Genomic DNA, 25,269 nt, shown 5'->3' with positions numbered 1-25,269 from the left:
CTTGCCATGGGATTGCACTCCAGTGCCTGAGCAGGCTTGCACCTTAAAGACTAACACCAGACTCCTTGTTGTTTTTGTAGATACAGACTAACACAGCTACCCCCTGATACTTGAGCAGGCTTGGTTTGTATGGAAAAGGGTGTTTCTAGTTCTCATGCTCGCAAAGATACCTGGGAAATGTGAAGAGAGTCTCCAGCAAGGTCAGATGATGATCTAACAATCTCTTCTGGCCTTACAATCTATGAATCAACACCTGCCTAGGTCTGCAGACAGCAAGAAACCTTTGCTCCAAAAGGTGCGACCTGCTCCATTCATCTAAATGGCATGCTAACCCTGAACCCTAACAACAATGATATAAAGCACAACACTGATCACTATCCCACTGCTCTTCATTTTAGCAGATAGATCCAGCTGACATGCTGACCCCACAATCCCCAACTGCCTCTCCTCAGGTGCCAAAGCCCCAACTGCCCCTTCCAAGCTGCCAGCCCCCTCCCCAGCTTCAACCCTACCCAAATCCACGATGCCATTGTGCGTTGCCAACATAAAAATCCATGGTGCTTTGAAACAGAGAAAGGGGAGACAGTGTAAAATAAAGTGAATGTAATAAATAACCCGGGGAGGAGAGTGGGAGCTGCACTGTTGTTTGTGCTCCTAATTCGTTCATTAACAAAGCCCATTTTTAGTATAAATGAAGCTGTCCCAACATTTCAGTGAGCACGGTGGGAAGCCAGGGACCTTGCCACAGTATTTAGGTCCAGCTTCACATAGAGCTCAAGGGGCCTTGGGCCAGATTTGTAAAGGTATTTAGGCACCACTAGGCTCCTAGCTGCATCTTAAGGCACCTAAATACCTTTGACAGTCTGGGCCCTTTGACTCCAGTGAAGCTGGACAGTGCTGACACTTTCCCATCACCACTGGCTTGTTGTGCTGACAAAAGCTGGTGGGTCTGTCTTGGTTTGGGCTCTGCCTTTTTCCCGAGTTGCTTACTGTTCTGCCTGCTCCCAGCAGCTGCTCATGAATGAATTCTTGCCAAACACCATGAGAGAAGTTTCCTAAATTTATAAATAAGCCCAGGACTTTGATGGAAAACTCCCCACGATTAGTCAGAATACCCTGGGCATCTAAGTGAGCACATACCCAGTGAGAAGACATATTTCAACAGCGACCATCAAAGCCGGTCTCAGGTGTACCTGTCCCTACTTCACAACCTCCATTCAATTAACGGGATAGGTCTCTCTCTCACTGGGGATTGCCATTCTTCCCAGCAAGGACCCAATCCAGAAAGTACGGCTGAGAGAGCTGGCTTCGCAGTTAAAAAGCCACGGCAACCAGTCTTACAAAGCTGTGGGAAGAGAAGTCTCCGATTTCCAGTGCTTTCCATTGGGGATGCCAAGTCAACCCTACCCTGCATCACCACAGTCAAGATGATAGTTCCTCTCCAACTGGCAAATATTCATTGTTGTGATTACACTGACGACAGTTTAAAGTTGTGTTTCATGCATTCACAGAGTTTCAGGCCAAAAGAAACCAACAGATCATCTGCTCTGATCTCCTTATATCACAGGATCTTGTTTTTCACCCAGTTACTCCTGTATTGAGCCCAATAACTTATGACTAAAGTATATCTTCCAAAAAGGCATCCAGCCTGGATATGAGGCCATCAAGAGATGGAGAATCCATCACTTCCTTGGGAGTTTGATCCCAACTTTTCCATTAATTTGCCCAGGCATGATGTCAGGCTGACTAGCATATAGATATCAGAGTCATCCCACTTGCCCTTTCTGAATATTGGCACAACATTAGCACTCTACTAGTCTTCTGGAAGTTCCCTGATATTCCAAGATTTATTAAAAATTCACATCAGCAGGCCAGAGATACCGTCAGCCAGCTCTTTTATGACTCTTGGATACAAGTTATCTGGGCCTGCTGATTTTAAAATGTTTACCCCTAGTAGATGTTTAACATCCTCCTCACTTACGAATGAACTGAAAAGTACTTTATCATCCTCAGCTAATCACCTCACATGATATGAGCACATCACCCTGCTTCTTTCCAAATAAAGAACAGAAATATTTATAGATCACTTTTGCTTTTGCTGCATCATTATTAACAATTTTACCATCTCCACCTAGCAATAGGCCTATACCATCACTAAGATTTCTTTTGTTTCTAATACACTTAAATTCTTTCTTATTATCCTTAGCCCTGCCAGCCAGGGATTCTTCCCTGATGTCTTTAGCTTACCTTATCAATTTTCTACACTTCATAACTTCCAATTTATATTGATTGACAGCTACTTCCTTTCCCCCCCCCCCCCCCCATTTGTTATATATTGCTATTTATTTCGAATTGCTGCCTTCTCTTCACCACTGAGCCAAAGTTGTCCTCTTTCTTGATTGTTCAATCATGGCTTTTTGGCCATCTAATAAACACTTTTTAAAGAACACCCAATTTTCATTCCCATTCTTCTGTCTAAATTTTTCCTCTCAGTCAATTTTTCTCAGCCTTAGGAATTAGCTCTTTTTAAGCACCAAGAATATATATTTTTGGTTGGTACTGTCCTTTGTTTGCCCACATTGAATGTAAACAGATCATGATCACTGGTCCCTAGGCAATCACCAACTTCCAGTCCAGTGATTAATTCATCTTTATCTGTTATAATGAGGTCCAATATAGAGTTTCCCCATACCAGATACAACTCCCTTTATGTTAGGAAATTATCATCTATATTTTTTAGAAACTCCAGTGATGTTTTCTATTGGCTACATGAGACTTCCAGCAGATGTCTCCCAGATTGAAGTCCCCCATGATAACACAATTGTCCCCACACACACATTACAGACAGGTGCTTAAGAAGTAACTCATCCTGTTCTCTGGTTTGATGTGGTGGTACGTAACAGACCCCCACTGGTACCCCCTCCTGGGCTCTGCTAGTTAGCACAAAAAGACTGGAAAGTATTTCATCATCCTTATATGACATGAGTCCATCATCCTGCTTCTTTCCAAATACAGAATAGAAACATTTATTGAGAACTTCTGCCTTCTCTGAATCATTATTAACATAGGAACATAGGACACAGGACTGGAAGGAACCTCCTGGGTCAACAAGTCCAGTCTGCTACGATCAGAGAACAACCCCATCATATCATCTCATTCATACATGTATCAAGCTCCATTTTAAAACCAGAAAGGTATCTTGCCCCCACTCCTCCTGCTGGGGGGTCAGAAACTGTCTTCTAATTCCCTGCCTACATTCATGCCTGCCCAGTTTATCCCCATTTGTTCTTGAACAATTAACAATTTTAGTGTTCTAGTGATTGCTCCGGTTCATAAGTCAGTGCAATGATCAGAATCTCTGGCGCTTTCCTTTAAAATCCCAAGTTCTTCACAGTGTGTGTGTTGGATTTTGGAGCAGATGTGGGGGGGAGGCACATGTGCTAAACCAAGTGGCAGGTTGTAATGAATATGGGACAGCAGGTTCTATCCTTCCATTTCCCTTCTCCCTCTCCAGCCCCGTCCAGCCAGGAAGCCTCAGCAGCCACTTGCCCGAACAACTAGCCAGTAAAAAACTTTTGAGAAAAAGCCAAACAATTGCAGGAATGCCAGACCGAGCATGAGTCACCTAGCTGTCAGCAGCAAACGAAGCTGGACTTTGGACGGCAGCCTCCTTGCCCCTTGCTCTACATCTCACCTCAGGAAGCAGCTGGTTTAACTAGAAGAGGAGTAAAGGCAGTTTTGACTGGGGGCTGCCGGCAGGCGGGAGGCGCTGGGGAGCTGATGGGGGGGCTGCTGACGTATTACTGTGGCTCTTTGGCTCCTTCTCGGGCTCAGGTTGGCCGCCCCTGCTCCGGGCTAACAGCACACGCAGGGAGCACAGGCAGCGTGACGGAGGAACAGGACTGACAGCACACGCACACCCAGCTGTGCCTCTGACTTGTGTGCTGGCTTCTCAGATCTCTCTGCCAATGAAACAGAGACCAAGTCCAAGGACCCAGAGCTGGATCCCAGCGGCAATACTGAGACAGGGACGCACTGTCCCAGCCAGTGGCATTGAGCAATCACTCCACTTCCCTGTACGTGTCACTCCTCCGAATACAGGCAACAGGAGCACTTAGCAAGTATTAACCCTCAGCAGGGAGAGAGCTGCCCCCAAACCTGCTCCTTCCAGAGAGCCCCACAGACCCAGGCAGCCACCATCCATTCCTGCTCTGCCTCTGCCACAGCCCGGGCAACTAGCTGCCCGCCCCAAAATGCCACACAAGGAGCAGCAAGAATGCAGCCAGCTCAGAAGGCAGCATTCCCCAGTGGCTTGGCCAGCGACTCTGCACATTTCACCCAGATAACAGTAGTGTCTTTCCAATTCAAGCATTAAGGGGAATATCTTCCTGGGGATATCATCACCAGTTTGTGTGCGAACATGCAGGTTTGCTTCTCTCTCAGTGAGCACGTGTCCACCCTTCTGTGACGGTAGCCCTTTCTGCACAGGCCTTCCACGTGGGAGAGGGGAGCATGCTAGGCATCTGTCTGCAGCAGCATGGCAGGGTTTTCCTGAGTCCCCACCACCAGTTATCGATCCTACTGGGAGTGTTAAGTGGGTTCTGCTGACTCACGGAGGTGGGTTGCTCATTACCCATCTGAACAGAAGGAAGGTGGGAGCAGCTCCAGGAGAGGGAGAGGATATAGGATGTGGGCTGAGAGGGCTGGAGAGGAGCCCTAGGAGCAACCCAGCTTGGGGAGAAGGGCTGAGCTGAATGTTATGTTATTTTAGGGCTCTGTCACAAGGGGGGAGCCAGGATGGTCCCAGCTAGTCTCCCAACAGGCCACCTCTCCACATAACCCCAGAGACAGACGCAAGCGTTTGGAATTGCAAAGGCAGCAGCTGCTCATTTGTCACCTCAGGACCAGAGTGAGACCCAGGCCCACTGCGTTGCATTGGCTCAAGCCGGCCATGGCTTTGTCTGCCTCAACACACTGCCCAAAAGTCACCAACCACACCAGGCCATGCTACCCCTTGCATACCACAGCACACTAAGCCGAGCGGGCGACGGCCCGGGGCGCTGGGCCGCGCTAAGCCGAGTGGGCCAAGGTGTGTTGACATAAACACACCCAGGTCCCCTTTGCACGAACACACAGCAGCATCTTTCCCTACCTCATCCACAAACTTCTGCAGAAACGACTTCTCCTGGAAGGGCGCGGTCCTCAGGCGTCCTGCAAGAGAGATGGGAGTGTGAGCAGGGCGGGCAGCAGCCTGGCCAAACACCCCAGCTCGCTACCCGCACTCTCTGTGACAGGGAGATGAAAGGAGAGGGTGCCTGGTTTTTTATTGTTTATTTAATAACCTGGGGGAGCTACTAGGCCATGTAACACCTACACAGGACACTGGCAGCGCCAGTCAGGAGAGAGGGAACCCCAGTACTCATCAGCCCTGGCACCAGGGCCCATTAGGAAAGCATTAAAGCCAAGGAGAGCTTGGCGGCTGACAAGCATTGCCCAGACATTTCTCCGGGCCTGTGACATTGACATGAACTGTGACCATATAGATCATTGTTGCAACCACTGTTATATATTTGCAGCAAATATTGTACAAAGGTTGTCAAGTGAGGTGTCTATGACAAGGTTATGGTTTGCTAGTTATGATGATGCTATCTGGGTGCATGGATCATTTTTGTATTTAAAGTTATAAGTATTGGCTCTAGACTGTCTGTATTTCAAACTTGTGCTGTGCTTCTGGGAGACACCCCAGACAATTTGGTGTCAGCACTGCCTAGCCTGCTTGATGGCCCATTAAGGACCATCAGCTACACAACTGACCCATTGAGAGAAGGCAAATACACCCTGTGACTCAGCAAGGCAGGGACAGGCCTATGGACAGAACTGTAAGGTTTTTTCATGCCATGTGCTGGGTAGCTTGTGTTTGGAACAAAGGAAGCAGAGACCACATGGCAAAAGGACTGTAAAAGGAAGCTGCATCTTCTCCATTTTCTCTTTAATCCTGCTTCTTGCCTCTGGAGGGACTTTGCTACAAACTGAAGCTCTGAACAAAGGACTGAATGACCCATCCCAGCTGGGGATGTTCCAGAGACTTGATTTGAACCTGCAGTTTATTCCATCACTGCTACAAGCCTGAACCAAGAACTTTGCCATTACTGTATGTAATTGATTCCATTTAACCAATTCTAACTCTCATCTCTACCTTTTTCCTTTTATGAATAAACCTTTAGATTTTAGATTCTAAAGGATTGGCAACAGCGTGATTTGTGGGTAAGATCTGCCTTGTATTATTGGTCTGGGGCTTGGTCCTTTGGGATCGAGAGAACTTTTTTTTTTCTTCTTCTTCTTCTTCTTCTTTTACTGGGGTATTGGTTTTCATAACTATTCGTTCCCATAACGAGTGGCACTGGTGGCAATACTGGGAAACTGGAGTGTCTGAGGGAATTGCTTGTATGACTTATGGTTAGCCAGAGGGGTAAAACCGAAGTCCTCTCTGTTTGGCTGGTTTGGTTTGCCTCAGTAGTGAAGGACCCCCAACCTTGGGCTGTGACTGCCCTGCTCTGAGTAATTTGTCCTGAATTGATACTCTCAGTTGTGTCCCGCCAAAGGCAGCATCCTTACAGGGCCAAGCCATGACGGCACAGCAGGAGCCCCTCCAGGTCACTCAGGGTGGTGGGGAAACCTTCTCAGGAAACCCACTAGTAACCATGGCAACATGAAGAAGACAGCCCGAGGCCTGAATGAGGGCAGATTTGCACCTCAGCAGCAGTCAGCTGGGAAACACCACAAGAAAGCCCCTTCCTAATGACAGTCGCCATTTCAGCAAAGCAGCCCCAGCCCAGCGGCTGAAGGCCCCATCCTCGCTGGGGCTACAGCTGTCTGCCCTGAGACAGCACCGGGTTTCAAAGGCCCCTTGGGCAAACTCGGCTTCAGCACTGTCTGCAAGTTTGGAAACATGCTCCAGCCTTTGGGGTTTCCTGCAGTTCAGTAAACACGGCTCCCAGCCCAGGGCAGATGGGTCCAAGGACCTACGGCCAGCTCCCCGGGATGGCTGGGTGAGCAGTACCCTGCAGTGTGGAGCTCCCTGTTCCCAGTGACTCTGTGTTGCAGCAAGGGGGCTCAGGAATGACTGTTGCCATTACATTCCTGGGGAGAGGCACCCCCACCCCCCACACAACTGTCCCCAAATGGATGGGGAGATGTTCTGGCTGCCTACAGCCCCATCTCGGCACACGAGCCAAGGAGCGAGGCCTACGCACCTCACAGAAATGCTGAAGGCTTTGGCTAGCACTGACCATGAGGGTGAGGCGACCTGCAGCTGGAGCCCCCCGCAGCCTGTAGGCAGCACTCTCCCCAAATCCCCATCATTGCCTGCACCTCAGGCTAAGCTTGTTGCTCCCCAGCCCACTGGAAGCCGTTGTGCTGCCCTAGAACCACCACCCCCAGCAGCAGCAAGAGGCGCAAACATACATTTTGGTGTGTCCCAAAAAAATGGGGACTGCCGTTCCAAGCTTCCTCTGCAGCCCAGCTGAGGGTGGGGGAGGGTCTCCTGCTGCTCCCACTCCTTCACACACAGAACTCACCCAGAGACTACTGCCTCAGAGCGAGGCCCACTATCTTCCCCAGCACCCTGCAGTGGTATCCCACCATGCAGCTCTGAAGCCAGAAGTCAGAGGTCAAAAAGATCTCACAAAACTAAGTGATTGGGCAACAAAATGGCAAATTAAATGTAATGTGGATAAATACAACAAGGAGTCTGGTGGCACCTTAAAGACTAACAGATTTATTTGGGCATAAGCTTTCATGGGTAAAAACCTCACTTGTTGCATCTGAACACTACATTAGCCTTTTTCCAGTCATCCTTAAAGGCCCCAGCTCACCCCTCACCTTCCAGCGGGCATTTGTGGCACCAGTTAGTAGGAAAACCCTCGCCACTAGTAAGGAGACCAAGTCTGAGCTGGAATCACTGAGATTAGAGAGCCTGGAGCACCTGACATCAGTTTCCAGCACTGCACTTATCAAGGGGGCTGTATAAATAACCAACGAAACAGCCTGCTCTCCGTTCTCAGGCCCGCGCGGCATGCAGAGAGCAGTGTGTCAGACAAGCAGCACTAGGCCAGTTCCCAGCTACCTAGTGGATCCTGGGGAGCTGGTCCAGACCATAGAAGCCCTCTGATGTGCAAGGGAAGGTCTTTGAGGAAATCAGGCCATGCTGGTGAAAAGCAGAGCATCCCCCTCTCCCCCCTTCGTTAACACTGCCCTCCAGCCCAACACGTGCAGAGCCTCTGCCAGCTGGGAACCGAATCCACAGGCCAGAGGCATCGCCAGCTAAGGGTGGGACCCAGAACCCCTTCTAATCACGAGGGACTCCACCCACCAGCAACAGCTCCGCCAGTCCTTATATCACCCCGCTCTGGACCCTGTGCTCTGCCAGCTGGAGATTAAACCCAGGCCCCTCATTAACATCTCAGAGGCTCCACACTGGAAACAGACCATGCGTACAGCCATGCTTTCAATGTTCTTCTAAGGAAGCTGAGGGGAAGAGCCGGGAGCCCCTGGTTCCTCTCCAAGTGCTCTGCAAGCTACTGCATGTGGGAAAAAAGCCTGACTCTGCTCCAGTTCCTTCACTAGCTGGCCTTGGATCCAGGCTCCTGGTAAACAGCCAGGTACTCTAAGTAAAGCAAAGAGCCCCTTGGCAACTTCCCAAGTCCTTCGGCTACTGGTCAATGTCCATTCCTCCTCCACCTCTCCCCTGGGGACTACTCCCAAGGCTTCTGGCTACTGTCTGACTGCTGTAGCAGCTGAACATGAAACACAAGCCTCATTGGGTAATAGCCAGACTGAGCACTTTGTGCCAACCCTGTGCAGGGGAGGAAACTCACTCCCTGCTCTCTCCAGCCCTGGTTTCCCCATGAGTGGAACAGCCCTCCATACCTCTGCTGAGAGCAGCCCCGCTCTCCCTGTAGTCTTCAATCTCAGCATCCTTCTGCACCAGGAGAGATGCCAGCTCTTGCAGCTGGTACTGCAGTGCCAGGCTCATCCTGATGAGGGGCCGCACAAGATGACGGGAAATCTGGGTGGGAAAGACAAAACAGGGAAGGCCAAGAAGGGGACTTAAACTGTCTCTAGAACAAAAGTGGTTGAAGCAGGTCAGTCGACAGCAGGAATGTATTGGCAAGAGCTATAACCAGAGTTTACACAGGACTTCTCAGCGCTCACCAATCACAGGAATGCCTGTCTGCCATTCCAGCATCTACCAGCAAGAGGCACTCTATGGAACAGGTTGCGCAGGGAGGTCTCTGCCATCCCTGCCTCTCCCAGTAGGAGGCACTGTAGGGAATGGTATAGAAATGTTGGCTGTGAAAGGAGCTGTAGAGAAGGGGGCAGGAGCTCTGACTGTGGGATAACTTCCATCTACCCCAGTCCCAGGCTCTCCCAGCAAGAGGCGCTGTACAAAACAGCACAGGCAGTGAGGAACAAGATGGACATATGGTGGAGAAGGTTCAATATAGGAGACACTCCAACTCCACAGACAGCTATGGGAGTGGCAGGAGACAACAACAAACTCCTTCGGTCTGATCAGCCCACTGAGAGCTTCTGTAAGCAGCACAAACAGGCCCCTCTGAGCCTCATGCCCCCCCAGCCCCTGTGGGCCCCGACGTGAATTCTGACACTGGAAACAGACATGGCTGGGACTAAAAAAATAATAAAAAGTAAAAGGAACCGTGCTGTCAAATTGCAGCTTGAGGAAACTGAGAGGAAGATCACAGGAAGATGAGATCAAAGGCATGAGGAATCTCTACCCCCAAATCCTATCCAGGCCCTTGCTGCTGCACCCCATGCACCCAGCCCAGGCCACCTCATCCTTGCCCAAGGCCTCTCAGTGCCAGCAGAGTATTACCGCCTAGGCCTAGGGCAGCAAATTTATAATAGCAGCATTTTTGTAATCGCGGCATCAGTGACGCCACGATTCTACCAATCATAGCGCGTATTGAAACCACCAAATGACAGCGCGACACCATTTAGTAAACATACTCGCGAGAATCCTAAGCGTTAATAATATGACCGGAAGGAAGAAATTAAGCAGTTCTCAGTTTTGGATCCATGTGCAGTCCCACGCTATAAGCGAAATCGCGCTATACAGACGTGCGTTCAAGCAAGGGTCCGCTGTACTTGTAATTTTATTTATAATAAAACTTGTAAATGTTCAATTATTTTAATGATATTTAGATTCATTTTAGTTCAAACGAATTTGTAAAAAAACTAAAACAAGTTCATATGAGGCCGGGGCGGCAATTATTTCAGGGCCTAGGGGCGGCAAAATCATTAATCCGCCGCTGCTCAGTGCAGAGGGTCCTGCCCTATTCCTCAGTGTGCATTGGATGAACCCTGCTCCGCCTCGCCCCAAGGGCACTGTCTCCAGGGGACACACTCTCTCTGCAGCTTCCTGGCCCTCACATCAGAGGGGTTCAAGACAGGCCAGGCCGAGCTCTGCTCCCAATGGACCATCTCACCCAGCAACTCCAGTGAGATGGACACAGGGAACAGCCCTCTCACTGTCATCTGTGGGATAGCCTGGGCAAGACCCATGCAGCAGGGCCCAATGCACCCTCAGAGCCTGTCTGACAAAACCCTACTCATTCTGTGCTGCATTCTTATCAGCAAACCCAAGCCCCGGACATGGGGATACAGTGAATACGGCATCACTGTCAGGACACCACAACCTGGAGAGGCCCTGCATCCATGGCACACTCACTGCAGAGAGCTAGGGGGTTGAGTTCTGCAGCCTCCCTCCTCTTTCAGCCAAAGGTTCAAGCCATGGACACTACAGGTCCCAAAATGCAATGCAGCCTCCACTCGGGTCAAGATGCTGGGACCTGTGGTCCCCATGGGCCATCCCTCCACTTGCAGAGCTGAGGGAGGGAGCAATCTGCTCCATTCTAGGCCAGTTCAGCACAGGCCTCAGATTCTTGGTGAGCAGCTGAGCAAAGCCTGGGCCCCGTTCCTGCATTACTAACAGTAGCACTTAGCATTATGCAATGCTTCCCATTGCCTAAGTGCTTTACAAACATTAATCAAAATATGAACTAACAGGACAGTGGCAGCTGCTGGTTCACAGCTCGCTCTATCACTCCGATAACGCTGTGGGATTCATACCCTCTTTGAAGGGCAGGAGAATGTCTTTCCAGAGCCATGGGTCCTGGCCCAGGTGAGCAGCATGGGTCTGCCCCACATCCCGTGCTCTTAATGGAACCAGAGCTAACATGGCTCCCCTTTTGTTACTTCTCCACCTGTGCACCAGCAGAGATGGGCACGGCTCTGGGAAGGTCTTGCTGCTGGACAGCCAGCAGCGGCCACTGACAGATGGGGCAGGTTTTGGTATGCCCCATTTGTTGTTTGTAAAAGGATTTCAGGGCTGGTGAAAGGAGCTGCAATGGCAGCTGGAGACTGACTCCTCCATGTACCCCAGGAAAGGCACAGCCTGGACAAGCTCCACCCCTGCACACAGACAACAACTTACAACTCTGCTAGGGAGGATGAGCCTGTGGGGGGAGCTCTGTCCAGCCCCATCACCCTTTCAGTCCCTGGCATTGCCAGTGGGTCAATAGGTGCCCACCACATGGATGGATTCTGAGGACGTCTGTCCCACTACCCATGGGACTGAGACCCCAGCTCTGCTCTTTTTAAAGAAAAAGGGGAGAATTTTAAGTGCAGACATTTCAAACCCACATCAGAACTTTCAGGCAGGTCCAATATTGGTCTGATCAAAGGGCCAATGCCCTTTAAAGGGGCCCCGCCAGGGAGCCTCATCTTGTCCTCTTGCTAGCTGTCCTGTCCCACCCTTCCATAGTCATGGTGAACAGATGGGAGTTTGTTTTGTAAGTGGTATTACAACAAATTTTGCAGCAGAGTGGAACACGCACACGCACTGTCCCAGCAAGCGGCACTCACAACCTGCCTAGGAGGCCCCTTCCCAGCTACAGCTGCCTCAGCTTCTCTAGGGCAAGTCACAAATCCATCACTTGCCTCTGAGCTGCCTCTGTTGACTAGCAACAATTATTAGTTAGGGGCACAGCACCCTCTGGTGCACACTGGACACCACTACAATTTAATCAAGCTACAGAGAACACACAGCCTTAAAGACAATTGTATGTAAGAGCAAAGAATGCCCCAAATTTCCCCTATGCATACCACTGTGGACGAATACACTCCTCACCTGCAGAGCCACTGAGAAAGCTGGAAGTGAAGCCCTCACAGGCCAATTTGTTCTATAAAAGAACAAGGGAACCTCCAAACAGGGGTGTGTGCAAGAGGACAAGCAGGGGCAAGCCACCCATCAGTGAGGGGCACAAAACTCTTCTGGAGCTAGGGCAGTACTAGGGCCAGGGCAGCTCCTCCAGCCCTGGGGCCACAGGGGAGATCCAGCTCCTCTGGCTGCCAGGAGAGAGTGAGTTTCTCCAGTGGCTGGAAGGGGGGGAGGGGGGAGAGCTAGCTCCTCTGGCCATGGGGGCACAGGAAGTGTCCCTCCAAAAGTGACCAAATTTTTATTCCTGTACACACCCCTACATCCAATTAAACTGAAAAGCAGTGAATTCAAAACTGATCAGAGGAAACGCTTTTTCATAAGACACTCAATTAGCCTGTGGCACTCATCGCCACAAGAAATCATCAAAGCAGCATCAGCTATTTATATGGATAATGGGAACATCCAGAGTTACAATAATAAGGATGTTTTTTAAACCAAATGTTTTTGGCAGGGCTATAAACCTTCATTCTTCAGGGCACGTGCCAATCTCTGCCCTAGGGACAGCCATTCCATCACTGCCCACTGCAGAGTTCCCTGCACCTCCTTCTGAGCAGCTAGGACAGGCTTCTGTCGGAGGTAGGAAACTGGACTGGAGGAACCCTGCTCTGGGCCAGCCTGGCCATTTGTGTTCCTAACTAACCCAGCACCTGGTGTGCTTGGTTCCTGATTTTCTTTCTGGTCCTAGTTTTGAATCTCAGACTGAAGCCTCCTAGCTGTTTGCATGGTGCCACCTACTAAAAGTAATTACCCCAAACAGACAGCCTCTTCCATCCTGCAGGTACACAGAGCATTGTACAAAGGTCAAGAGACATAAAAGCACAGACCAGAATCACATCCCCCACCAAAGAATCAGCTGCCTCCAATGAGACAACATCAAGCAGTGCTGCAAAACAGTTTGGCAGGAAGTGAGCAAGCCATGTTTCCCAGCTGGAATTGCAGGAGGAGTTTTGGGAGAGAACAAAGCCACTCGGAAGCTCTGTAAGAGCTGGACTGTTAGCTGCAAAGCCAAAGCACCTTTCGTTACCAGGTGGCCAGAGCCTCAGTTTTATGTTTCAACCAAAACACAGACCTCTAGCAACACAGCATTGCTTAGCACCGCACAAAGGCATTGGGGTCAGCACTGGATCCAAGAACAGAGCACCCCCACTCCCACTCCTTGCAGCGTAGCATGCCACCTAGTACCACACTGGGGCCCTACTCCTTACTGAGCCAGCCACCCCACTCCTTGTTTCACCTACACATTCCTTAGACTAGGACTTGCCTCCCAGGCCTGGCCCCCATTAACTTACATTGGAGAGGGTTCAAAGAAGAGCCACAAGAATGATTACAGGATTTGAAAACCTGCCTCATAGCGACAGACTCAAGGAGCTCAATCTATTTAGCTTAACAAAGAGAAGGTTAAGAGGTGATTTGATCACAGTCTTTAAGTACCTACATGGGGAACGAATATTTAATAATGGGCTCTTCAGTCTAGCAGACAAAGGTAAAATACAATCCAATGGCTCAAAGTTGAAGCTAGACAAATTCAGATTGGAAATAAGGTGTACATGTTTAATGGGGGAGAGCGATCAACCATTGGGACAACTTACTTGGGGACATGGTAGATTCTCCATCCCTGACAATTTTTAAATCAAGACTGTCTGCTTCTCTAGAAGATCTGCTCTAGGAATGATTGTGGGGGGCATTCTCCAACCTGTGCTAGACAGGAGGTCAGACTAGATGATCACAATGGTCACTTCTGGCCTTGGAAACTACGAAACTCTGCTTAGCTTGAGAGTTCCAATGGAGGTTTGACTGCAGGACAAGATCGACACCTAAGGAACCAAGCATATGCCTCTCCCTACTCCTCCTCACTTGTATCTCATCATGCGACCCCACCACTCCACCCCGCCAGCAATGCCAGGCTTCATCACCAGCTTCGCCCACAAGTCCCATTGCACTTTCTTCCATGGTGACCCATACGCAGGGAACTGAGCTACTCCATAAAGCCGCCACCCTGGACATCTTCAGATCCCTCCCCGCTTCTAGGCAGGTGGCTTGGTGGGCCCCCCCAATACCCACTTGGCTCATGTTAATGACTATCCTTGTCCCAGCTCCCCTTGTTTGCTACATCCACTTCTTGTATCTCACTTAGATGGCAAGCTCTTTGGAGCAGCGACCATCTCTGACCCTGTGTTTGTACAGCGCCCTACACAGCAGTGCCCTGCTCCTGGAGGAGGCTTCCAGATGCTATTGTCACACAAATAATTAATGCAAGGAATGAATACAAGGCAGCGCTATGGCCTATGCTAGATACTCAACAATGGTCCCTTCTGGCCTTAGTATCTATGAGTGGCTCTAGGGAACAGTGCTACACAGCCCCAGCAGCTCTTCAGCTCCCTCCCCATCCCTGGAGGGACTAAGCAGGGTACTTGGCTTTTATGGACACCAACTCAGGAATCCCCCCAACACCCCTGGGAGGCGGGGGAGGGGAGAATACTCTTTCCCACAGGAGGTGAAACTGTGGCACTGAGAAAAGCAGTGACTCGGCCAAGGATACATAATGAGCCGGTGGCAGAGCCAGTGTCAGAACTCAGGCCCTTCTACCACCCAGCTTGGTGCTCATTCCCCCCGGCTGCACTGTTTTATTATTAGGCTTATTGCGATTGCTGTGGTGCAGGGTCAGGGTCCTGCTGTGATGGGTGCAGCACACACACAGGCAGAGATAGGAGGGTTGGACAAATTCCTGGAGGTTTCATCACATGACATTATCTTTAATTAAAGCCTAATCTTTAATTCCTGGCTTGTGTTCCATTGGATTGTAGTCTACCTTTGTCTGCTAGGCTGAAGAGCCCATTATTAAATATTTGTTCCCCATGGAGGGTTGGCAACCCTAAGAGATAGTCCTTGGCCGGTGGAGTTGACAGTCTGACCTGAGCAGGAAGCAGTAAGTGGCTGTGTCACACAGCAGGGGAGGGGAGCAAGGGTCAGACCAGGTGATGCAGGCAATTAGTGCACACCTTGGTAACTCCAAAGCTTCCACAAGATTTTTTAAAATCAATTAACTCAGCTCCCATCAGTGACTGGCTAGTTTTGCTGAGCATCTCAGCAGGAGGGGCAGGCATGTGGCACATTGCAGAGCCCTTTCCTCACCATCTCCACAGCAGCTGCGGGGCAGTGGAAATCCCAGTAGAAGGGTAGTCCGGAGAGCTCACTTTTCACATGGATGGTGAGTTTGCTGGAGGTCTGTTGGCAGGAGAAGGAGTTGGCGTCACTCTCTCTTCCTTCCAGCAAAGGGCACATCAGGTTGCTCAAGCGATTCAGGAAAGATGACACATGGGCTGTCAGCCGCTTGTTCAGCTCCTAGGAACGCCCAAATGGAAAGGTGCAGTTAGTGGGAGCAGCAAGGCACCCTGGAGACCCCAATGCTAGGCTCACTCAGATCGGGTAGAAACCCCAGCAAATAGGGTCCATCCCAGTTCATTCTGTCCCAGGGCTCCCCACTCTAACAGTCCATCCTTGGGACTGTCACTGCAGGCAGCTTAGCCACACATCCTCCTTCACCTTCCCTTAGCCAATACAGAACAAAGCCTCCAATGAAACAAGCAGGACTGAGAGCAACAGACACCCATCTGGTCTATGCTCGACAAAGAACTTTCCTCACCAGTTCTCCCCATGCCCGTCACGCCTGGGATCTGGGCATTTCCTCCTGGCCCACCAGATCCCCAGCTCTGGGCAGGTGGAGTTTGAAAGGGCAGGATGTAGAGGGCATAATGAAATTTTATCCCCATGTGGTTCCTGGGATGCCTTCTCCAATATCCCACTGCCCTCCCATTACCACCCCAGGGCTCTCCTGCGCTAGGACACCTCTCAGCTGCTCCAGGCTGGCTGAGAAACTGTTACAGCCTAGCCCACCTGCCAAGACAGACAAATGGGAAGCGGCCATTTTAGTATATGGGAGTAGCCAAGACGCCTCTGCCCATCACCATCCACTCCCCAGCAGACACCAAACTCTATAAAATACTCAAACATTAAGCCCAGTGATCGGGGTAACAGTTCCCCCAAGGGCCTCCAAACAGGCCCTGCTCCCATCTGCCCCTTGGCCCGGAGACAGAGGGGACCTAGAAGAGAGGCAGATGGTCGCTTGTGCTACCTGGCCTGTTTCTGAAACTATAGAAGATGTGAGTGACATCATTAAAACGAGCATGTAACTGAGGCTGCAGAAACTGCCAGGGTAGCATCCCTGGAGGAGCGGTCCTGAAGAGGAAGCTGCTGGTAGCCTCTGACCTGGCCACTAAAGCTAATAACAGTCTCTCCCTTGATGGCCATACCCAATTCTATGGCATCACAATCACCAGAAAGATGGGGGAAGGAGGACAGGCTGCCAGAGTGAGACACTGCTAGTGCACTGGCCTTGCACCCCTGGAAACAAGCTTCCATCCCAGCCTACAAGGGAAGTGCGTCTGATGGCCTCACCCCAAGCGATCTCTCTCAGAATCACAGAACCACCAGTTTGGTACAATGTCTGAGGAGGAGGGATCCAGGACTGGAACAGCCGGAGGTGCTGACTCAGAACTGAGGGGCACTGATCGAGCTGTGGGGAAGGAAACCAGGACTGGAATAGAAGGGAGGCTGCAGATCAGGATTGAGGGGCATCAGCAGAGATTGGGTGCAGGAGCCCAGGACTAGCATAGCAGTAAATGTTGTAGGTCAGAATGGAGAGGAATCAGCAGACCTGTGTAGGGCTTCCCACATCAAGGCCTTCTACCCTAGTCCTATTGAAGCTGTCATCCCCCCTCCGCGCGTTCTATAAGATCATGCTGGAATGTTAGCTGGCTTATGCATAAAAGGGGGTTTGTGGATTTTGCAAACCTCATTCCAGACTCACCTTGGACCTTTTCCCAACGACATCCGTGTCTGCACGCTCGTACCACACACTGCTGAGGTCAGAGATCAGCAAGACGTAGCCGGTTTCTCTGAAACAAGCCTTGGCAATAAAAGTGGATTCACCAAAGCAAACTGAAGCCCAAGGCTGTGTCAGGAGGCTGCTGTCTAGATCCTCGGAGCCCTCCATCCTGCAAGAGAGCAAACAGGCTTAGACAGCAGCACTCCCAGCAAAGGCAGAGCACAACTTCCACCAGATCCCACTCCCTGGAGAGAACATGCTCCAGGAAAGCTTACGTGCGTCTCTGAGAGACCTTTGCTTCCCCACTGGCTCACACTAGCCCTGAGGCCTGCAGCTGATGAAACCAAACCAACTCTGAACACAAGCATCATTTCATAGTGACGCCTGGCCTCAGCTCCTTCCATGTGCAGCTCATAAGACAGGTAACAGGCCCCGTGGGCTGGAGAAATGTACCATTACAGGAGTGAATGAATGGCCTGCCCAGAGGAGACAATTCTTTGGCCATTTTGCATTGCAGTTGCTATTCCATTTTAAAATAAATAATGCACTGCTGGTTCTCAGAGAAACAAGATGGGCAGTGCTAATGATGACCTTCGAAACCTCTGTACTTGGCCCAGCATTTTCTGCCCAGCTTCTCCTCCTGCCAGATCCCATAGGCACATCACAATCCAGTGTTTGTGAATTCCCAATCACAGGCGCTACCCTGGCAGCACAAACAGTGAGTTACAATCTCACTGCAAGGACAAACTGGAGGAGGAGATGGGCCACTAGCAAACTATTATTTGAATCGCAGTAGGGATCAGGGCCACGACACACGAGATGCTGGACAAACAAATCTGGATCAAAATATCACATATAGGGTGAACGGGTTTGTGTTTCATAGTAACCAGTCCCAGGAGAGTACTACAACGACAACTCCCGGCATACAATTCTCTTCTTTAGTCCAACGATGGAGCATTGCATGCTGGGACCTATAATCCCCACAGCCTGCTTTTGAGTATTAAAGATGACTGGCAAAGGAAAAAGTATGGGCTTGTGCCCTTTTCTGTGTCTTTATGAAGGACAAGGATGGCTCGAGAAGAGATGGGTCCCACTCCCCCCTCTCTTAAAAAAAAATAGTTCTGAGGATTGTTTTTCACTAGAAATTCAAGTCCCATCTGCTTTTTTCCTAGGAGATGCTCTCGGAATTGATAGAGGTGCCAATATTCTGTCTCTGACAGTGGCCAGGACCAGACACTTTAGAGGGAATGAACAGAACAGGGCAATTATTGAATGATCCATTCCCTATTCTCCAGCCACAGGTTCTGGCAGTTGGAGGTTTAGGGACTTCCAGAGCATTGAAAACAGTTATACTTTTGGCCTTCACAACATCCCCTGGCAGTGAGTTAAACAAGTTGACTGTGTGTTGTGTAAAGAAGTCCTTCCTCATATTTGTTTTAAACCTGCTGCCTATTAATTTCATTGGGTGCCCCCTGGTTCCTGTGTTATGTGAAGGGGTAAATAACACTTCCCAATTCACTCTCTCCACACCAGCCATCATCTTATAGACCTCTACCATATCCCCCCAGTACGGTCAGGGACCCAGCCCCCTGCTGCAGGGATCCCTAAACCTCCAATTGCCTCCAATTGCCAGGGACTGGATGACAGGGGATGGATCAGTCGATAATTGCCGTGTATTGCTCATCCCCTCTGAAGCATTTGGCGCTGGCCACGGTCAGAGACAGGGCACTGGGCTGGAGGGACCATTGGTCAGACCCTGTGTGGATGTTCTTCTGTTCTTAGTCGTCTCTCTCCTAAAATGAACAGCCCCAGTCTTTTAAATCTCGCCTCATATGGAAGCTGTGCCATCCCCTAATCGCTTTTATTGCCCTTGGCTTCTTTGCACCTTTCCCACTTCTAACGTATCTTTTTGAGATGGGGCAGTATTCAAGGTGTGGCCGTATCATGGATTTCTAATGTTCCTAGTCATCTCTCTCCTAAAATGAACAGTCTTTTTAATCTCTTCTGAGGTGACCAGAACTACATGGCGTATTCAATGAGTGGGTGTCACATAAGTGACTGCTATTCAGACTGCTTTAAACTTTTCCTTCCCTTTATTCCTGTTCAAACGTGCCTGAGAAACACTTCGGAGGAAAGACGCCCAGTCCATGGATGCACATGGGGGTGGGGAGTGGGACAGCAGGGGGGCCTCCACAGGCCAAGGGAGTTCAGTGCTCCCACCCTCACCCCAGACCCTCTTTCCCTCACCCCACCCTCACCTCACCCCCCAAAACCTCTTCCACTCACCCCCATCTTCCCTTCACCTCACCCCCAACCTCTCACCTCACCTGCCCCCCAGCCTCCCAAAACCCCTCCCCTCACCCCACCAAAACTTCTTCCCCGCACCCCCGCCCTCACCTCACCCCCCAAAACATCTTCCCTTCACCTCTCCCCAACCTCTAACCTCTCACCTCACCCCCACCTTCCCTTCACCTCACCCCCAACCTCTCACCTCACCCTGGCCCCCAGCCTCCCCAAACCCCTCCCCTCACCCCACCAAAACCTCTTCCCCTCACCCCCACCTCACCCCCATCTTCCCTTCACCTCACCCCCAACCTCTCACCTCACCCTGGCCCCCAGCCTCCCAAAACCCCTCCCCTCACCCCACCAAAACCTCTTCCCCTCACCCCCCCCTCACCCCCATCTTCCCTTCACCTCTCCCCAACCTCTAACCTCTCACCTCACCCTGGCCCCCAGCCTCCCAAAACCCCTCCCCTCACCCCACCAAAACCTCTTCCCCTCACCCCCACCTCACCCCCATCTTCCCTTCACCTCACCCCCAACCTCTCACCTCACCTGCCCCCCAGCCTCCCAAAACCCCTCCCCTCACCCCACCAAAACTTCTTCCCCGCACCCCCGCCCTCACCTCACCCCCCAAAACATCTTCCCTTCACCTCTCCCCAACCTCTAACCTCTCACCTCACCCCCACCTTCCCTTCACCTCACCCCCAACCTCTCACCTCACCCTGGCCCCCAGCCTCCCCAAACCCCTCCCCTCACCCCACCAAAACCTCTTCCCCTCACCCCCATCTTCCCTTCACCTCACCCCCAACCTCTCACCTCACCCTGGCCCCCAGCCTCCCCAAACCCCTCCCCTCACCCCACCAAAACCTCTTCCCCTCACCCCCATCTTCCCTTCACCTCACCCCCAACCTCTCACCTCACCTGCCCCCCAGCCTCCCAAAACCCCTCCCCTCACCCCACCAAAACTTCTTCCCCGCACCCCCGCCCTCACCTCACCCCCCAAAACATCTTCCCTTCACCTCTCCCCAACCTCTAACCTCTCACCTCACCCCCACCTTCCCTTCACCTCACCCCCAACCTCTCACCTCACCCTGGCCCCCAGCCTCCCCAAACCCCTCCCCTCACCCCACCAAAACCTCTTCCCCTCACCCCCACCTCACCCCCATCTTCCCTTCACCTCACCCCCAACCTCTCACCTCACCCTGGCCCCCAGCCTCCCAAAACCCCTCCCCTCACCCCACCAAAACCTCTTCCCCTCACCCCCCCCTCACCCCCATCTTCCCTTCACCTCTCCCCAACCTCTAACCTCTCACCTCACCCCCACCTTCCCTTCACCTCACCCCCAACCTCTCACCTCACCCTGGCCCCCAGCCTCCCCAAACCCCTCCCCTCACCCCACCAAAACCTCTTCCCCTCACCCCCACCTCACCCCCATCTTCCCTTCACCTCACCCCCAACCTCTCACCTCACCCTGGCCCCCAGCCTCCCAAAACCCCTCCCCTCACCCCACCAAAACCTCTTCCCCTCACCCCCCCCTCACCCCCATCTTCCCTTCACCTCTCCCCAACCTCTAACCTCTCACCTCACCCCCACCTTCCCTTCACCTCACCCCCAACCTCTCACCTCACCCTGGCCCCCAGCCTCCCCAAACCCCTCCCCTCACCCCACCAAAACCTCTTCCCCTCACCCCCATCTTCCCTTCACCTCACCCCCAACCTCTCACCTCACCCTGGCCCCCAGCCTCCCCAAACCCCTCCCCTCACCCCACCAAAACCTCTTCCCCTCACCCCCACCTCACCCCCATCTTCCCTTCACCTCACCCCCAACCTCTCACCTCACCCTGGCCCCCAGCCTCCCCAAACCCCTCCCCTCACCCCACCAAAACCTCTTCCCCTCACCCCCACCTCACCCCCATCTTCCCTTCACCTCACCCCCAACCTCTCACCTCACCCTGGCCCCCAGCCTCCCAAAACCCCTCCCCTCACCCCACCAAAACCTCTTCCCCTCACCCCCACCTCACCCCCATCTTCCCTTCACCTCTCCCCAACCTCTAACCTCTCACCTCACCCTGGCCCCCAGCCTCCCAAAACCCCTCCCCTCACCCCACCAAAACCTCTTCCCCTCACCCCCACCTCACCCCCATCTTCCCTTCACCTCACCCCCAACCTCTCACCTCACCCTGGCCCCCAGCCTCCCAAAACCCCTCCCCTCACCCCACCAAAACCTCTTCCCCTCACCCCCCCCTCACCCCCATCTTCCCTTCACCTCTCCCCAACCTCTAACCTCTCACCTCACCCCCACCTTCCCTTCACCTCACCCCCAACCTCTCACCTCACCCTGGCCCCCAGCCTCCCCAAACCCCTCCCCTCACCCCACCAAAACCTCTTCCCCTCACCCCCACCTCACCCCCATCTTCCCTTCACCTCACCCCCAACCTCTCACCTCACCCTGGCCCCCAGCCTCCCAAAACCCCTCCCCTCACCCCACCAAAACCTCTTCCCCTCACCCCCACCTCACCCCCATCTTCCCTTCACCTCACCCCCAACCTCTCACCTCACCTGCCCCCCAGCCTCCCAAAACCCCTCCCCTCACCCCACCAAAACCTCTTCCCCTCACCCCCGCCCTCACCTCACCCCCCAAAACATCTTCCCTTCACCTCTCCCCAACCTCTAACCTCTCACCTCACCCCCACCTTCCCTTCACCTCACCCCCAACCTCTCACCTCACCCTGGCCCCCAGCCTCCCCAAACCCCTCCCCTCACCCCACCAAAACCTCTTCCCCTCACCCCCACCTCACCCCCATCTTCCCTTCACCTCACCCCCAACCTCTCACCTCACCCTGGCCCCCAGCCTCCCCAAACCCCTCCCCTCACCCCACCAAAACCTCTTCCCCTCACCCCCACCTCACCCCCATCTTCCCTTCACCTCACCCCCAACCTCTCACCTCACCCTGGCCCCCAGCCTCCCCAAACCCCTCCCCTCACCCCACCAAAACCTCTTCCCCTCACCCCCACCTCACCCCCATCTTCCCTTCACCTCACCCCCAACCTCTCACCTCACCCTGGCCCCCAGCCTCCCAAAACCCCTCCCCTCACCCCACCAAAACCTCTTCCCCTCACCCCCATCTTCCCTTCACCTCACCCCCAACCTCTCACCTCACCCTGGCCCCCAGCCTCCCCAAACCCCTCCCCTCACCCCACCAAAACCTCTTCCCCTCACCCCCACCTCACCCCCATCTTCCCTTCACCTCACCCCCAACCTCTCACCTCACCCTGGCCCCCAGCCTCCCCAAACCCCTCCCCTCACCCCACCAAAACCTCTTCCCCTCACCCCCATCTTCCCTTCACCTCACCCCCAACCTCTCACCTCACCTGCCCCCCAGCCTCCCAAAACCCCTCCCCTCACCCCACCAAAACTTCTTCCCCGCACCCCCGCCCTCACCTCACCCCCCAAAACATCTTCCCTTCACCTCTCCCCAACCTCTAACCTCTCACCTCACCCCCACCTTCCCTTCACCTCACCCCCAACCTCTCACCTCACCCTGGCCCCCAGCCTCCCCAAACCCCTCCCCTCACCCCACCAAAACCTCTTCCCCTCACCCCCACCTCACCCCCATCTTCCCTTCACCTCACCCCCAACCTCTCACCTCACCCTGGCCCCCAGCCTCCCCAAACCCCTCCCCTCACCCCACCAAAACCTCTTCCCCTCACCCCCACCTCACCCCCATCTTCCCTTCACCTCACCCCCAACCTCTCACCTCACCCTGGCCCCCAGCCTCCCCAAACCCCTCCCCTCACCCCACCAAAACCTCTTCCCCTCACCCCCACCTCACCCCCATCTTCCCTTCACCTCACCCCCAACCTCTCACCTCACCCTGGCCCCCAGCCTCCCAAAACCCCTCCCCTCACCCCACCAAAACCTCTTCCCCTCACCCCCATCTTCCCTTCACCTCACCCCCAACCTCTCACCTCACCCTGGCCCCCAGCCTCCCCAAACCCCTCCCCTCACCCCACCAAAACCTCTTCCCCTCACCCCCACCTCACCCCCATCTTCCCTTCACCTCACCCCCAACCTCTCACCTCACCCTGGCCCCCAGCCTCCCCAAACCCCTCCCCTCACCCCACCAAAACCTCTTCCCCTCACCCCCATCTTCCCTTCACCTCACCCCCAACCTCTCACCTCACCTGCCCCCCAGCCTCCCAAAACCCCTCCCCTCACCCCACCAAAACTTCTTCCCCGCACCCCCGCCCTCACCTCACCCCCCAAAACATCTTCCCTTCACCTCTCCCCAACCTCTAACCTCTCACCTCACTCCCACCTTCCCTTCACCTCACCCCCAACCTCTCACCTCACCCTGGCCCCCAGCCTCCCCAAACCCCTCCCCTCACCCCACCAAAACCTCTTCCCCTCACCCCCACCTCACCCCCATCTTCCCTTCACCTCACCCCCAACCTCTCACCTCACCCTGGCCCCCAGCCTCCCAAAACCCCTCCCCTCACCCCACCAAAACCTCTTCCCCTCACCCCCGCCCTCACCTCACCCCCCAAAACATCTTCCCTTCACCTCTCCCCAACCTCTAACCTCTCACCTCACCCCCACCTTCCCTTCACCTCACCCCCAACCTCTCACCTCACCCTGGCCCCCAGCCTCCCCAAACCCCTCCCCTCACCCCACCAAAACCTCTTCCCCTCACCCCCATCTTCCCTTCACCTCACCCCCAACCTCTCACCTCACCCTGGCCCCCAGCCTCCCCAAACCCCTCCCCTCACCCCACCAAAACCTCTTCCCCTCACCCCCACCTCACCCCCATCTTCCCTTCACCTCACCCCCAACCTCTCACCTCACCCTGGCCCCCAGCCTCCCAAAACCCCTCCCCTCACCCCACCAAAACCTCTTCCCCTCACCCCACCAAAACCTCTTCCCCTCACCCCCCCCTCACCCCCATCTTCCCTTCACCTCTCCCCAACCTCTCACCTCTCACCTCACCCTGGCCCCCAGCCCCCCAAAACCTCGTCCCCTCCCCTCACCCCCAGCCCTCACCCCAGTCGCCGAAAACCCCGCCCCCCAACCTCGCCTCAGCCCCCCAAGCCTCCTGCCCTCCCCTCATCTCACCCCCCAACCATCATCCCAGCCCCCCCAAAACTCCCTCCCGCTCCGCCCCGCCCCCGCCGTACCGTGCGCGCCGCCCGGCTCCCGCGTGAGGCGCCGCCCGCCCGGAGGAGGAGACTCCCCCCGCGCGCGCGCGCTGCTGGAGGGGCGGGGCCGGGGGCGGGGCCAGGCAGCCGCGGCGCGCGGGGGGGCCGTGCCAGGCGCGCGCACTGGCTGCCCTAGCGCCCCCGCTCGCGCCGGGCGGGTCCTCCGGGATCGGGGCCTGCGCCGCTTACCCGGGCGCGCGGGCGGCTCTGCTCGCGGGGCCTGGGGAACTGCCTGCCACGGGGCGGGTTCCTGCAGCAGGGTCCAGCAATGCTCTGGCGTCCCTGAGCCGCCCACGGGCTGGGGGTCGGGTCACTCGTCATTCCCCCTGCACCACGGCCACGGGCAGGCACCATGGGTCTGACCCACCGGTCCTACAGGGAGCCTGGCAGGGCAGCGGCTGATCCTAGCTCTCCAGCCGAAACCACAGGGCCCTGCCCCACTGGTGACCGTCCCCCCACTGGGGTGCACACGCTGCATGTGCTCAGCCTGCCTAGGCCCAAAATAGGGGACGTGCCACGAAGACTATTCCTGCGGGAAAAGTGCAATGCAATGCGCGGCTCCTGGGTGCAGCAGTTCCCAGCCTTCAAGGCCCGATCTATCACAC

The 25,269-nt window shown here is 53.8% G+C and overlaps 1 protein-coding gene across 1 annotated transcript in view; it reads right to left on the bottom strand.

The window, feature by feature from the left end:
• NHEJ1 (non-homologous end joining factor 1) overlaps window positions 1-24,695 on the bottom strand; it is a 145,595-nt gene extending 120,900 nt beyond the window's left edge. Inside the window, exons 1-5 of the mRNA XM_065413821.1 lie at window positions 24,644-24,695; window positions 17,169-17,355; window positions 15,434-15,643; window positions 8,929-9,067; window positions 5,153-5,211 (exon numbers count right to left, since the gene is read on the bottom strand). Coding sequence (XP_065269893.1) covers window positions 5,153-5,211; window positions 8,929-9,067; window positions 15,434-15,643; window positions 17,169-17,354 — 594 coding nt within the window. The 5' untranslated portion in view covers window position 17,355; window positions 24,644-24,695. The remainder of the gene's footprint in view (window positions 1-5,152; window positions 5,212-8,928; window positions 9,068-15,433; window positions 15,644-17,168; window positions 17,356-24,643) is intronic.
• Between the last annotated feature and the right edge of the window lie 574 nt (window positions 24,696-25,269).

This window comes from Emys orbicularis, chromosome 11 (assembly GCF_028017835.1).
Source record: "Emys orbicularis isolate rEmyOrb1 chromosome 11, rEmyOrb1.hap1, whole genome shotgun sequence".
In the NCBI taxonomy this organism is placed as follows: domain Eukaryota; kingdom Metazoa; phylum Chordata; order Testudines; family Emydidae; genus Emys; species Emys orbicularis.
Note: the sequence above shows the minus strand (reverse complement) of the source record. Positions and strands in the feature narration are given on the sequence as shown.